The sequence below is a fragment of the Anomaloglossus baeobatrachus genome, chromosome 1 (assembly GCF_048569485.1).
Source record: "Anomaloglossus baeobatrachus isolate aAnoBae1 chromosome 1, aAnoBae1.hap1, whole genome shotgun sequence".
In the NCBI taxonomy this organism is placed as follows: Eukaryota; Metazoa; Chordata; class Amphibia; order Anura; family Aromobatidae; genus Anomaloglossus; species Anomaloglossus baeobatrachus.
In genome coordinates, this window is record NC_134353.1 from 641,926,503 (window position 1) to 641,942,751 (window position 16,249).

Below are 16,249 nucleotides of genomic sequence, written 5' to 3' on the forward strand. Positions count from 1 at the left end.
GGTCAGTACGGCAAGATAGGGCCGCCAGTCAGACGTTCCTAAGTCATGTCTACATATCTGTTTTTTTTCCGACAAGATGGAGTGCAGAGTGTACATTAATGAGGAAAAAAATGAACTTTTTTGAATTTACCAAATGGCTGCAATGAAACAGAGTGAAACATTTAAAGCGGTCTGAATACTTTCCGTACCCACTGTATATGTCCATATAGACAGCTTGGGGGGGTTGATCCTACTGACAGATTTACGTGAAAGGGGTTGATCCATTTCCTTACAAACTGTTCATCACTTCTATCCATAAAATGGCTGCTAGTGGAGGAGCATGTGAACAGACCGATCCATTGACCTCCTCCAATTTTTAAACAACTTGCAAATTAGAGCTTTGAATTTTGGCAAAAAAACCCTTTCATTGTACGGAAATATTATTATCTCACACTATTGACTAGCATCTGGAAATGTAGCTAATACTGTCATTAAAAAGCTTTGCGCTGTAACAATATAAGTGGTAATGGTGTGAGAACATGTAGATGTAATTTCACCAACCAAAAGTCTGCTGACATTTCTCAGAGTCCGCTCCGTCTCTTTCTTTATTCTGATTCTTTAGACCTGTAATTCAAAACAATCCAAAAATACAGTAAATGTTTGTTATGTATACTATATATATATATATATATATCTATATATATATATATATAGATATATATATATATATATATACACATTGACATTTTGTTGGCAACAGATGCCTATAGATCCCATAGACGTTTCACAGAGGCTCCTCAGTTTTCCATGAGGTTTCCTTATCGCATAATTTGTGGACTAGTATAATCTCTGTGTCAAATACATGGAAAAATGCCACTGTAGACCATACTGAGGCTTATGGTTTTGTGCTATTCCCATCTCCATTGTCGTAGCTAGTCTCTTAGCATGCACACAAAAAATTTTGTACTTGGAGCTGAAGAATAGGGGACAATATTTGTCCATGTACTATATTACCTCTCTTATCTAGTTCTTTGTCAGTCATTATTTTTTGTAAAATACAATTCAATTAAATAAACCATCATATTATTTATACTTTTTTTTTTAAAGTAAAAAGGATAATTAAAAGAGAAATCTAAACTAAACTGATTCAACATTGCCTTCATGCCAGATTTTTGTCTAGATGTGTGACTTTTTTGTTTGCATCCAATTCATTTGCTCAAATGTTTGTTCCTTTTATATGTAATCGCCTGTTTTTTCTGTTTTTTCTTTTGGGTGGAGTTTAGTAATTCCAGATGTTTTCACCTGATCTCTCCCTTTTAAAAAGTCACTAAAATAGGCGTAACTCAATCTTCCCCATTGTACTTTTGAGTATATTATCATTTTGGTGCAATTTTTGCACCATTTTGCAAAACAAGTTACTTTTGGTGCCAAAGAGTAGTAAAACAGTTTAAAGACAGAAAAAGAACTTATGTGTGCGCCAAATTCATGAACCCTTTGTTAAAGAATTTGGTGCTACAAGACAAAAAAGAAAAAGGACTTAAAAATCCACAAATCATGAATCGAAGCCTTAATTTTACCAAGAATGATCTAAAACCCAGTGACATTTATTGCTCCTAACATGAGTAAAGTCGTACATTGCCTTCCTTGCGACTTGCTCTAACCATACACTGCTTTTATATGGGTCATTTTATTAGCTCTATCTTCATTTCAACATTGGACTATTGGTCAAATGGAATGAAATAGAAATCCACCCTACTGGTAATTTGTGTGTTTTGTGTTTATGTAAAGTACTAGAATGTATCTATTAGGTCTTTCAACTTTTACTACAATTTAAACCAAGTAATGGAGCTGTATAGTGCAGACATACTATATAGAAAGGTCTTATACTTATCAAAAAACCTTACTGTTGTACCTTTCAGTTTTGCAGTGGTCTCGATGTTGGTCACCCATTTCTCCTGGTGCTTGGCTTGACACTGTACATTTTTTGTTCCCAAGTTGGCCACAAGTGCAGCGCTGTATTTTCCCTGTGGTGACAGTTTTATGGGGACCTTGTCAGGACTAAAGCTCTTCGTTGTAGAATTCATATAGATTTTAAGATACTTTGGATAGAAATCTTTCACCAAACAAGCCACGAGGGGGTTTTCCTTCTCAGACTTCAACACAAACACTGAGGGTGAAGTGATTCTGTTGTCACCTGGGTGGAAGAGAAAAGTGCCTTAAGATTAAAGAAAGTCTGTAAAAGTCCAAACTCAATAAACAGATTGATTTTAATTCTTGTGCTTAACTTTTTTATCGGTTTTAAGTCATTTTTGCTCTGCTTATCAATTTTTGTCGCCAACATGTGAATAGTCCTGTGGAATATAATGTGTCTGTGTTCTGTCAGTGCGAACACAGGAACTGTGGAAGGAGAAGCGCAATAGGGTCTTACTACACTTAAAGATATGGAGAGTATTAGATTGAAACTCACCTAAGGAGGTTGTGAGAGTAGCAACCTGTATATTAGCCACTGGATGTATAGGTGAATAGCTGCAGCCCCGAGTGGAGCAGATAGATCGTAATAGAGAAAACCGGGAGTTCAGCCGCGCTGTCACCACATCAGAATGTATTAGTAATTTATGTCTTTATTCTTTCATGAACAGGTCAACGCGTTTCAGGAGTCACAGCTCCCTTCATCAGGACAACAAGCAAGAAAAACATAAATGAAAAAAAATAAATATATATATATATATGTATATGTATATATATATATATATATATATATACATAAATTTTAATTTATGTTTTTCTTGCTTGTGTCCTGATGAAGGAAGCTGTGACTCCTGAAACGCGTTGACCTGTCCATGAAAGAGTAAAGACATAAAGTATCAATACATTCTGATGTGGTGACAGCGCGGCTGAACTCCCGGTTTCCTCCATTATGATCTATTTGTTCTGTCAGTGAAAAACGCTATCAGCACACGTATGAGAAAATCAGACATGCAAGTTCAGCGTGAGTATGGAGTCACACGTGATAGATTAGTTAAATACATTTCTGCGATTGTTCTATTCATCTGAATGAAACTACCAGAAATCCATGAATTTTCAAAACAACTCCTTACATATAAAAATCTACCTAATTAAAATATATCCCAACTATTATTCAAAGAACATCAAAGCAACACACATCACTACAATAAGGGTCAACTATTGACAAAGATTAGACTTCACAAGGCCGGTCACTTTTGGTAAGGGACAGGATGCAACCCACACCAGGACTATATGTGCCTCTATGGCTTGTGATTGAGGCCAGCAATATCATATACTACTGGGTATTACATATGATAAAAAATACATCATTTGATATCAATATATATATTTATATATATATATATATATCTTAACAACATTTCTGCATATAAGAAATTCTGTGCTTTCGTGCTTGTGTGCTTTACCATAACATCCATACCACCATACCACCAGGTATTAACTATAGATCACTGTATACTTTTGCGATAATCTAAATTGATTTATTAACCCAAAAAGGGTGCTGTGACCCAGTGTTGTTTAGATTTAATGTGCAAGTCTTGCAATAGTATATGTATGTTTGCTACACACAAGTGCTCACCTGGCTCCACTATCAGTCTTGTACCTTGCTGAAATGCTAACGATCTCCCACCAACATGCACAGTGAATCATGGCTTTGCAAAATATGCATCTAGTAGTGTGAAACTCAAGAAATGCCAAATAACTAAAAATATATATATATTGTCTATGCAGAAAAAACAAGCACAACATCAGTTATTATTTGGTAAAGTGAATTAACAAACATAGAAGGCTGGATAGATTTTGAACTGTAACTTATGGTCTATGCTTTACAAAAGGTTACATTCACAGTGGGCTCATATACAGCAGATTTTCCACATGTATTTTCAGTAAAAAAAAAATCAGCACTACATAACTGGACAAGCAAAGTAGATGATATTTGACATATGGCTGAATTCACAGTTAAACTTACTTATTATCTTACAAACTTACGTTGCAGCATTAATTCCACAGCACTTTTCAGACATCTTCATTGTTTCCAGTGGGGCTCATAATTCATATTCCCCATCAGTATGTCTTTAGGGTATTAGAGGGAACACATACAAAGAAAGGGAGAACATACAAACTTGCAGTTGAACTTGGTAGAACTTGAACCCAGGACTTAAGGCCACTTTACACACAGCGACATCGCTAGCGATATCGCTGATGAAAGCACCTGCCTTCCCCGGTCGATTAGGTGAGTAATTTTGATCGTTAGTGGTCGGTCATACGTTTAACACGCAACAACGTCGCTAACGAGACCAGATGTGCATCACGAAATCCGTGACAGCAACGACATGTCGTTAGTAATGTCGTTACGTGTAAAGCCCCTTTTACTACTGCTTTCGAGCTGTATTCATTGCAGGAGCTAACTGTAGGATATTAGCCCCTCTCCCACTGTGGAGTACTATTTTAACGGGAGTGTTTGTGTGTCTATGTCACTTATTAAGAATGTTAAATAAAATAGTGATTTTATTTTATTTTTTTTGTTTACTCTGTATTTATTGCTGGTTCGATGTCTACAGATCTTGCTCTGGGAAGTATGACTTTTACTCCAGCCATGGTATAGCAATCTAAAGTGATCACTAGGAATGGGTGAGCATGCTCGCCGGTCCTTGGTGCTCGGGCACATGCTCAGCTCCTCCTCCCTGCATGTTGGCACTCTTTACAGAGTCAGCCCACATGCAAGGATTGGCTGCCACACACTGTAATGCCACAGCCGCAGAAGTTAACTCCCTGTTTACCGATGCCGCTATTCACCAGCTCATGCAGGAAGACAGAAGACAAGGATCGTGGAGCGGTAAGAGGGAGTAATAAAGATGAAGTCCCTAAGTGTGTCTGTGTATTTAATTCTAACAAAGTATTTTTTCTCTGTGTGGTGTCTTTTTGTTAACCTTTTATTGGAAATTCTTAATGGCCGGGTCAAACTTGGTCTTACATTAAAAATATCGGGCTTAATACCAGCAGGTAAAACAAAGCTGGTAATAACCCCTTAACACCAGAGCCGCTGGAAAAGTTGGATACAGCACCAGAAGATGGCGCTTCGATGAAAGCACAATTTTCTGGGGCAGCTGCGGTCTGCAATTCACAACGGGAGGGCCTAGAAAGCTTGGGCCACCCTGCGCTGTGGATTCCAGTCCCCAGCTGCCTAGTTATACCTGGCTGGACACAAAAATTGGGTGAAGCCCACACTTCCGTGTGACTTCAGTTGGCTGCCGCTGAAGTCTGTGTCCCGCTCCAGCCCCAGCCCCGCGGCTGCCCGCACAGCAATGTCAGCATATGCCCGCAGAGCAGTGTCAGCAGCCGCAGGGATGACAAGCGCTGCCATCAGGAGATTAGTAAAGTAGTTCCTTACCTGCGGTGATGAAGTCCTGCCCTCCTGACGTCAGTGCTGTCACTCTCTTGTATGCCCGCTGCTTGTCAGTAGTGCAGCGATCACCGCAGGTAATGTACCTTGCTAACCTCCTGACAGCAGCACTCGTCATGCCCTGCAGTGGCCTGGGCTAACCTATTGATGTTAGCTCAGGTCACTGCATTGCTCTCCCAGCCAATGGGGAACATTCTGTTCATTGACTGGGACATTGACTATGGTATGGATCGTCTTGGGACCCCCTTGGATTACACCAGACCTGGATTTGTTTTTCTGTCTAATAAATTGGTGAAAGAGGGAATGTGTTGGGGAGTGTTTTTTTAAATAAAAATGTGTTTGTTGTCTATTTTTTTTTTTTTTATTACTGACTGGGTTGGTGATGTCAGGTATCTGATAGACGCGTGCATCACTAACCCCAGGGCCTGATGTCTGGTGACATTACACATCTGGCATCAACCCCATATATTACCCCATTTGCCACCGCACCAGGGCAGCGGGATGAGCTGGTGCGAAGCACCAGGAATGGCGCATCTTCTGCGGTGGGTGCGGCCTGCTATTTTTAGGCTGGGGAGAGTCCAATTACCATGGACCTCCCTAGTCTGAGAATATTAGACCCCAGCTGTCCGCTTTACCTTGGTTGGTGATCCAATTTGGGGGGGACCCAACGTGTTTTTTTTTAAATTATTTATTTATCTTAAAATAACAGCGTGGGGTGCCCTCTGTTTTGGATTACTAGCCAAGGTGAAGCTGCCAGCTGTGGTTTGCAGGCTGCAGCCGTTTGCTTTACCCTAGCTGGCTACAAAAGATAGAGGGGACCCCACGTCATTTTTTTTTAATTATTTATTTTTTGACTAAATACAAGGCTAAGCACCCTTTAGTGCCACATGAAAGTCACTAAAGGGTGCCAGCTTAGAATATGCAGGGGGGTAGGACATTATATGCCTTTATCATCTATCTATCTATCTATCCATTATGTATCTATCTATCCATCTATCTATCTATTCTTCTATTCATTCATTCATCCCTCTATCTCTCTGTCTCTATATCTATCTATCCATCTATATATCTACTCATCTATTTCTTTCTTGCTGCTTCCGCTTTTTGCGGTCCGCAAAAGAAATGGAAGGCACACGGATGACACACGGATGACACACGGACCGTATACAGAACGGATGTCACACGGATGCCACACCAATGCATCCGTGAAAAAAACGGACCGTTTTTTGCGCCCTGCAAAAACGGAACGATCATGTGAATGTAGCCTAAATATGATGGCGTTACTCACTCAGCTTGGTGTTGGAGGTAGCACAATGGTAGTTCTGAAACTATACCAACATCAACAGACTCAATCAGCTTGTTCGTCTCAATGATCACTCTAGACACTGGATATTCTTTAACGTCCCCATGACTGCAACTGACTTTCATCTTCCTTCTGGGAATCAAGTAGATATCCAGTGTGACCCTCACTAGAGTCACCAAGCTCCCTGCATCTAACAGTGCAATCACACATTCTCCATTCACTTCCACAGAACACACTTGTGGCCCTTCATTGGAATGGTAGTCTAAAATGCAGGCGGACTTACATAGAATGGACATAATCATCCCCTGCTACTATCCATCTGCTCACTTATCAGGGGACATCAAGCTGCTATATGACCTCCACCGCAACATTCGTCACAGATTATCTCCTCCCCTGAGTCCTTTGTAACTACTGCAGACATTCCATTAGACTTGGGATGCTCTGCCCCCTTCTGAGTATAAACCCCTTTTAGGTATTCACCCCCTTTAAGGCCACCTCCTGCTTTTGGGGAACCACCCTCTTTTATGCAACAACCCCCTGTTGGGCACCGTAGTATATGCGAGGTATAGGGAAGGGAATTATCAGGCACCAGTCTGTATAGTTCCTCAGTGCTCTGCACTGGAGCCACAAAGAGCTGCACAAACTGGTCCATTGCTGTCTCATCAAGACACTCCAACATCTCCCTCTGTTGCTGTCACAGCTCCTGTTGCTGTCATTGTACTTCCTGGCACCTCTGTCTGCCAGTCCCCTGCTGCTGGTGTTGCTCCTGCTTCTTCTGCACACTGTTCTCCACCAAGAACGTTTTCAGCTCCTCTATTTCATTTGAATATGCTGCTCCATTCCAGGAATCTTTGTGGGTCAAGGGGTGCTGCCCACTTCTTAGGGGCAGCATCAGGGCTAGGTTGCTTGGGTGGGAGAGCAGAAGCCGTCCGTTGTTATTAAAAATTTAAATATATGTGTTTTTGCAACGTTCAAGATGACCTGAAGTATGCTTAATGTTTACCGTTACATGTTATTTATTATTTTTACAGTTAAAAAATAAAAATAAAACAGTTGATGAACGGGCAGCCCGCGAACGGTCTGCATTTAACCAAGGGGAAATGTTGCGCCCTGGACTAGCCAGGTCGTCACAGGTACTACAACACACACCCCCACCCTGAGACAGGCACATCAGCCAGACACAAAATCCTTGTTGCCTCACTCCAGGGGCTGATGTCCACACCAGGTGGGGTGGAGCCAGGCGGTTTGCCCCACCCACTGAGGAATACACAGTCCTGGAGGCGGGAAAGGAAGTCAGAGCAGTGAGAGAGTGAGAGAGAAGGAGAGTTCAGTTAGGGAAGTGGTAGGAGAGGAGCAAACTGACCGTGTCCGGGTGTGTGGCCCGGGCACTAAGAGCAAGGTTGGCAGACGGTGGTGGCCGTCTGCAGGAGAGGCAGATCAATGCGGAACCGTAGGACCGGGGATGGGCGGTGGCCCGCCGGTACCGAACCGGGGAGCGAAGAGAAGCCAGCACACTCGGGCAGGGCCTACGGACCCCGACCAGGCTTGGAGTCGCCATTAGAGGTCAAATCCATCAGTGACCGGAACCCTAGGGGTTTCCTAACAGCCAAGACCCGATTGAAGGCAACCGTCCGACCAGCAGAAGGAAATACAGCTACCGCCACAGCTAGAGTTCCAAGGGCCAGAGCCTGCGGGCAAAAGGGCTCCTCCAGCACATATATGCGCTGGGGAGCGGGTTACCGGTGGGAATCCATCGAGACCGAACAAACAACGGTGCAGGGAAAGGCAGCCACCACTAACCATCCAGGAGAGACTGCAGCAGCCGGCTGTGGGACCCATCCATCCAGATGTTTGGTTTACCAGAGACTTTGCGTACATTTGTGGCTGAGTGAGTACAACCGTGCCGTCCGGCCCCGCGCTGCGCAGTTCAGGCGACCCTGCACCTTGCCAACCCTGCCTCCCCGTCACCTCACCGGACCCCGGAACCACCAACCCCTACCCACGGAGGGGGGAACAACATCCAGCTGCTCCCTACCATCGCTCCCGGGATCCCCATCACCAGCAGCGGTGGTGTCCAACCTCACCACAACCCGTGGGTGGCGTCACGGACCAAATCCCCAAACCAAACTACCCCCTTTCACTCACGGGCGAGGAGCGCCGCTCGAGCCCCCGGATCCGGCCCACCGCTCGAGACACCGAGCAGCCATCGCAGCGGCGCCGGACCCAAGCGTTAGCGAGCGCAGCGCAGCAGCGTCCTCCCCGCCCGCGACAGATGGGCACCACCGCTGCTGGTGACGGGGATCCTGGGAGCGATGGTAGGGAGCAGCTGGGATGTTGTTTTCTTCCTCCGTGGGTAGGGGTCGGTGGTCCCGGGGCCCGGTGATGTGACGGGGAGGCAGGGTTGGTGAGGTGCAGGGTTGCAGGGACAGCGCAGCACGGTGCCGGATGGCACGGGTGTACTCACTCAGTAAGAGATGCACAAAGTCCTCGATAAACCAAACAGCTGGATGGACGGGTCCCGCAGCCGGCTGCAGTGTCTCTCCTCGGACAGGTGATGGTGGCTGTCTTTCCCTGCACCTTGATGTACTTGTTTGACTACTATGGATCCCCAATGGTAGTCCGCTCCCCGGTGTATAGATACCGCCCAACCCCGGTCCTACGGTTCCGCGTTGCTTCACCACTCCTGCAGACGGCCACCACCGTCTGCCAACCTTGCTGTCAGTGCCTGGGCCACAAACCCAGACACCCAAGTGTTTACTCCTCACTCTTCAAACTCCAACACTCAACTGTCACTTTTCCCGCCTCCAGGCCTGTGAACTCCTTGGTGGGTGGGGCCAACCGCTTGGCTCCACCCCACCTGGTGTGGACATCAGACCCTGGAGGGAGGCAACAAGGGTTTTGTTTGGCTAATGTTACTGTCTAGTGGGGGTGAGGGTGTTTGAGTGTTACCTGTGACGACCTGGCTAGTCCAGGGCGCCACAGTATCATGTAGAGAATCTTTGTGGACCCACCAATCCAAAGCAAACAACACTCTTTAGCCACTAAACGTGTTTCCTGGTACGCTGCCTGCATTCTAGCACCAAATATCATGGGATTACTCAGCTTGCTGTTTTAGGTAGCACACAGAAACGCTTTCATTTAAAAGTCCAACCGGTTTATTAAAACTCACATAAACCACTCATCAGGAACATAACCCTTTCTTCAGCTTCACAAAACATCACATGATTTGCAGTCCATTTAACCTGCGCTATGCCTGCACAGGTTCGGATACTTCTCCACAGAAGTATCCCAGTGGTGCTATATTAGCCTACATTCACTGACCTTGATCATCATACACATCCTACTCCAGAGATTCCTTCCAGAGGTATCACAAATCTTCATACACTGACCCTGGTCAGAAGAAGTGAACCCCCTCTTTCTTATAGAGGATTCCATCCGGAGATTTCACAACCTCTTCATATGGTTCCAGTCTGAACAAGCTATTCCTCTCTCTCCCTCCTGGAGACACCACAGCCTTCCTTCAATGCAGATATGTCAAACAATCAGTTTCCATTTTGACACATCAGACACAACCATGTATGTGGATGTGGTATGAGGTATGTGGATAGCCAGACCCACCTGTCTCCCCATCTATCTGTCAAACCTTTCCCTGGAATGCCCTAAAAAGCCTTGTGGCTAGAGGTGAGCAACCATGTCAAGGTTCGGATCGGTTCAGGATCAACAAGCCCACCTGAGATCGCCGATCGGATACTCGATCCTAGCCAAACCTATTCAATTCAGTGAGAGGCAAAAATGATGTGTTGTAAAATAGTGTAGGGGGTCTATAAAAGAAAGAAAATAAAAAAGGTTAAAGCAGCAATTCAGCTGCAGTGCTAATTCCGGGTCCGATAATTATCTCTCATCTGGAGTCTCTAATTGGCTGCCATTGGATCCTGCCCTCCTCCTCTGATACAGCGTCTGTGATTGGTTGGAATCACTCACTGTCTGTGTTCTTATACTGGTGATATTTAATTAAATAAATAATAAATAATTAAATAAATAAAACAATTGCTGTAAGTTCCCCCCAGGTAAAGCCACAGCTACAGGCTGAAGCCCCGCTTATCTTGGCATCTGTATCAAAATAAGAGGAACTGCATGTTAATTTTTTCTTAAATTATTTAAATAAATAAATAATTTAAAAAAACAGCATGCGGTCCCCCCCTACAATTTTGATACCCAGCTATGATAAAGCCTGACATCTGGGGTCTGTTATTCACTGGCTGGGGAAACCAATTCTTATTGGCCTTCCACCAGCCTACAAATAGCAGCCTGCAGCCTCCCAAGATTGCCGCATTCATTAGATCCCAGCACTTTACCCGGCTCATCCTGATTGTCCTGGTGCGGTGGCAATTGGGGTAATAAGGGGTTAATGTCAGCTCAAAGCTGCCACTAAGCCCTAGATTAGTAATGGGGGGTGTCTATGAGACCCTTCATTACTAATAATTAAGTGAAAACATAAAATAAAGACAAACACCGAAAATGTATTTGAAATAAAAGACAACAACACCCTCTTTCACCACTTTATTAACCCCCAAAACACCCAGGTCCAAGGTAATCCACATGAGGTCCCACAATGATTGCAGCTCTGTTACATTACTGAAGGCACAGTGCACAATCAAGGGAACATGACTGAATGCTGTGAGCTTCAGGCAGAGAAGGAGCCCCAATTTTCAACAGTGACATCACTCAGCTTAGTTGTGGTCACAGCTAGAGGTTCCCATTGCCCTCCACCTGTGACAACAGGTAACCTGACCTCAGGAGACCTCAATGAATGCTCACTGAGTTCACAGACCTGCACCTTGTGGCAGAAAACGGTGTTTTTTTCTGCCAGAAATGCAGATTTAGTGCTGAAATTATTAAACTATATTCCTGCACCCAATCTACACCTCCTGGCAAGAAAACCCCAAACACTGCATCACTACCACATGCGGTATGATGCGGTAGTGATGCGTTTTTTTACCAGGAGGTGTAGATTGGGTGCAGCAATTTGGTGTAAAAATTTAAGCACCAAATCTGCATCTCTTGGCAATAAAAAAAACCCACATAAACAATGTTGATGCTGTTTCAGTGCAGTTTTCTTCCAGGAGGTGCAAATTTGGTACTGAAATGCCTGTACCTGATTTCAGCACCAAATGAGCACCTCCTTGAAGAAAACTGCATAGTAACGGTGTCAAAATCGTTTTTGTGCATTTTTTTGCCAAGAGATGCAGATTTGGTGCTCAAATTTTTTACACCATATTCCTGCACCCAATCTACAGCTCCTGGCAACCCCCCCCCCCCCACACACACACACACACATCTTTACCACATTATACTGCAAGCAGTAACAATGCATTTTTTTGCCAGGAGGTGTAGATTGGGTGTAAGAATATGGTGTAAAAATTTCGGCACCAAATCTGCATCTTTTGGCAAAAAAAAAGTGGTTTTCTGCCAGAGGATGTAGGTCTGTGAGCTCAGTGAGAGTTCATTGAGGTCACCTGAGGTCAGGTTACCTGCAGTAACAGGTGGAGTGCCTTGGGAAACTCCAGTTGTGACTGCAACCTACCTGAGTGATGTCACCGCTCATCGCTGCAGCTCAGTCTCTGTTTGAAGCTCACAGCATTCAGTCATGTTTCATGATCGTGTGCTGTGTCTTCAATAATGTACCAGAGCTGCAATCATCACGGGACCTCATGTGGATTGCGTGGGACCTACAGGGGTCTTTTTGGGGTTAGTAAAGTGGTGAAATAGGGAGGTTTTTTTGTCTTTTATTTCAAATAAATGATTTTTTTCAATTTTTGTGTTTATTTACTTTCACCTACAGATTAGTAATGTGGGGGTGTCATAGATGCCTCTCATCACTAAACTAGGGCTTATTAGCAGCTTTGAACTGACAATAACTGCTTATTACCCTGATCGTCACCACACCAGTGCAATCAGGAAGAGCCAGGTAAGGTGCCTGGATTGCCACATCTAACGGGCAGATGTAGGCTGCTATTTTTAGGTTGAGGGAGGCCAATAAGCATGGATACCAGCCCCCAGCTTTTGGGCTATTGTGACGCCCTGGGCAAGCCAGGGGTCACAGGTCATTGCACCACCACACCCTACACCCCAGTTAGGCACACCAGCTAACCCAAAAATCCTTGTTGCCTTCCTCCAGGGGCTGATGTTCACACCAGGGGGTGGGCCAGGCGGTTGGCTCCACCCACCGAGGAGTTCACAGCTCTGGAGGCGGGAAGAACCAGGCTGAACAGTTAAGGAAGTGAAAGTAGAAGGAAGTGAAGTGGTAGAGGAGCAAAGGAGAAAACTGGAGTAAAGGAGTAAAAGTGACAGTAAGAAAGCCTGGAGCTGGTCCGGGTGTGTGCCCCGGACTGAGACAGCAAGGTCAGCAGACGGCGGTGATTGTCCGCAGGGGTGACTGCTCGGAGGTTCCTGGAAGGACCGCGGACGGGTGGTGACCCGGCGGTCTGGAGCAGTGTACAAGGAACAGTCAACACCAGGGCAGGGGCCTCTCAGACCCCGGCAAGGCTAGGAGTCACCACAATTTGCCAAATCCGTCAGTGAAGGGGATGTCTGTCTCCCAACAGCCAAGTCCCGATTGAAGGCAACAGCCCAACCATTAAAATAGAGACACCGCCACCGCCAGGGCACCAGTTTCTAAGGGCCAGCGCCTGTGGGCAAAGAGTAGAGCTCCTCCGGTCCAGCTTGAAGCCGGGGAGCGGGTTACCGGTGGGAACCCATCGAAACCATCAACAACATTAGGTGCAGGAAAAGGGACATCACCGTCACCTACTGGGGAAGCAAGTGCAGCCGTCCGTGGGAACTGTCTTTCCAGCCGTGTGTTTTACCGAGAACTGTGTCATCGTCTCAGGCTGAGCGAGTACCACAGTGCCGCAAGGCACAGCGCTGCCCCCGCGTCCCTGCGCCCACCAAGCCCTGCATCTCCCACCTCATCACTGGGCCCCGGGATCACCAACCCCTACCCACGGAGGGGCAACACAATAACTTGCTGCTTCACACCATCACTCCCGGGATCCCCACACAGAGCAGCGGTGGTGTCAACAACTCACCACAACCGTGGGTGGCGTCACGGACAATAACCAATCCCTACACCCAAAATCCCCTTTCACTCACGGGCGAGGAGCGCCGCTCGAGAACCCCCGGGATCCGGCCCACCGCTCGAGCCACCACTGAGCAGCCGCAGCCGGACCCGAGCAGGGGGGTGAGCGCAGTGCTGACACCCTCCTCCCCGCCCGCGACAACTTGGCGTCACGAACAGGATCTTACCGCTCTGCCATCTGGTAGAAGTGCGCCTTGTTACCGCCGGAGGTGTCCGGCAGTAAAAAATTCCAGAAGCCACCATCTTTGGCGCGAAAAGTTCCCGCTCGAGCGTCTTCTCGAGTAGCAGAGGCGCGAAGGCCAAAACCCCGCCCCGAGAGAGGAGGGGCCGGAAAGAGCTAAGGGGGACGCGATGGTGGCTGGATGCATGTGAATGTGGCGGTGCAAGCAAAGACACTGGGACTCCCCGGTCCACCGACCCTAACGAGAAATGTCCGCCCCACCTAGTTCTGCAGAGACTACCGAGCTGGTGTCTGGAACAGCGGCATGGCTGAGGGCCCGGGCGGCGAGGATCTGCCGTCACTACCAGAGTCAGATCGGCGGGCTGATGGAGCAGTGGGCCGCGGAGGTGGAGGCGCTAGTTGCTGTGGCACGAGTGTATGGAGTGGAGGCCGTGATGGAGGAGCTGGAGAGTGACCCACGCCCCTGTGTCCCCGAGGGACCGGCCGCTGCGGCTGAGGGACCCGGTCTGCCCCTGGCTCCTGTGTTACCTCCGTCCTACTCGCTCGCACGCTGCACCGCACCTGGCCCGTCGGGCGTGCACCCCTCTGTGACTGCGGCGGGGAGAGTGGCGAGCCTGGAGGCTGCGGCCGCTGACAGCAATCCACTTGGCGGAGGGGCAGAAGATAGCGGCTCCGGGCCTGACACCGAGCCCGTGTCGGAGGAAGATGAGGGAGTTGTTGCTCTGCATGGCATGGAGGCCACATATGTCCCCCGAAGTGGAAACAACGGGTATCGGGCGGCCCTTCCGCGCCGTGCTTGCTATGCACTGGAGGGGCTGGTGCCCGTGTTCTTCCACCCCGAGCCGGGTGAGGAGGACAAAAATGCCCAGTAAGGTCAGCGGAGCACCGTTGTCCAGTCCCCGTTGGGACCACCAAAGTTTGTTTGAGTTTGTGTGAAAGTTTATTGAAAAATGATGAAAAAGATTACCGAACAGTAACCTGATTGTCCTACCGTGATTGAGGAAACCGGCCGTTGCCGACACCGTTGTCCCCGTGGGGACCGTTTAAAAAGTTATGCATGAGGAACTGCTCATGGACAAGCCCGTGAACTTGCAGGGCAACCACAATCGTTAAGTGGCTTGTAAATAAGTTGTTTGCCGTTACCATTTTCCGCATTGCCGCCTCCGGAGAGGCAGGTTGGATGGAGGGCCCGCAGTAGAGCCGGCTGGGGCCCAGCCACCACAGGAACTGGTGGCTACCCTCTGGAGGGGAAGGACAGATCCCGCTCGGGTAACGTGTGCTGGACTTGGGGACAAGGGGTGCTGCCTGGGTTTTAGGGGCAGCATCAGGGCCAGGTTGCTTGGGTGGGAGAGAGCGGAAACCGTAACTGTAAACCGTTTGCAACGTTTAAGTAAAGTGCCTCCCGTTATGGGAAGAAGTATTAAAAATGTAAATATGTTACCGTTTACCTTTTATACCTTTACAGAAAAATAAAACCGATGTTGGACGGGCAGCCCGCGGACGGTCTGCATTTTGCTAAGGGGGAATGTGACGCCCTGGGCAAGCCAGGGGTCACAGGTCATTGCACCACCACACCCTACACCCCAGTTAGGCACACCAGCTAACCCAAAAATCCTTGTTGCCTTCCTCCAGGGGCTGATGTTCACACCAGGGGGTGGGCCAGGCGGTTGGCTCCGCCCACCGAGGAGTTCACAGCTCTGGAGGCGGGAAGAACCAGGCTGAACAGTTAAGGAAGTGAAAGTAGAAGGAAGTGAAGTGGTAGAGGAGCAAAGGAGAAAACTGGAGTAAAGGAGTAAAAGTGACAGTAAGAAAGCCTGAAGCTGGTTCGGGTGTGTGCCCCGGACTGAGACAGCAAGGTCAGCAGACGGCGGTGATTGTCCGCAGGGGTGACTGCTCGGAGGTTCCTGGAAGGACCGCGGACGGGTGGTGACCCGGCGGTCTGGAGCAGTGTACAAGGAACAGTCAGCACCAGGGCAGGGGCCTCTCGGACCCCGGCAAGGCTAGGAGTCGCCACAATTTGCCAAATCCGTCAGTGAAGGGGACGTCTGTCTCCCAACAGCCAAGTCCCGATTGAAGGCAACAGCCCAACCATTAAAATAGAGACACCGCCACCGCCAGGGCACCAGCTTCTAAGGGCCAGCGCCTGCGGGCAAAGAGTAGAGCTCCTCCGGTCCAGCTTGAAGCTGGGGAGCGGGTTACCGGTGGGAACCCATCGAAACC

General features: G+C 47.4%; 1 protein-coding gene across 1 annotated transcript in view; it reads right to left on the reverse strand.

The window, feature by feature from the left end:
• Positions 1 to 532: 532 nt before the first annotated feature.
• The window catches only part of LOC142244242 (uncharacterized), a 127,286-nt gene continuing 111,569 nt past the window's right edge, over positions 533 to 16,249 (reverse strand). The window contains exons 6-9 of the mRNA XM_075316477.1: positions 6,742 to 6,972; positions 3,584 to 3,652; positions 1,892 to 2,173; positions 533 to 603 (exon numbers count right to left, since the gene is read on the reverse strand). Coding sequence (XP_075172592.1) covers positions 533 to 603; positions 1,892 to 2,173; positions 3,584 to 3,652; positions 6,742 to 6,972 — 653 coding nt within the window. The remainder of the gene's footprint in view (positions 604 to 1,891; positions 2,174 to 3,583; positions 3,653 to 6,741; positions 6,973 to 16,249) is intronic.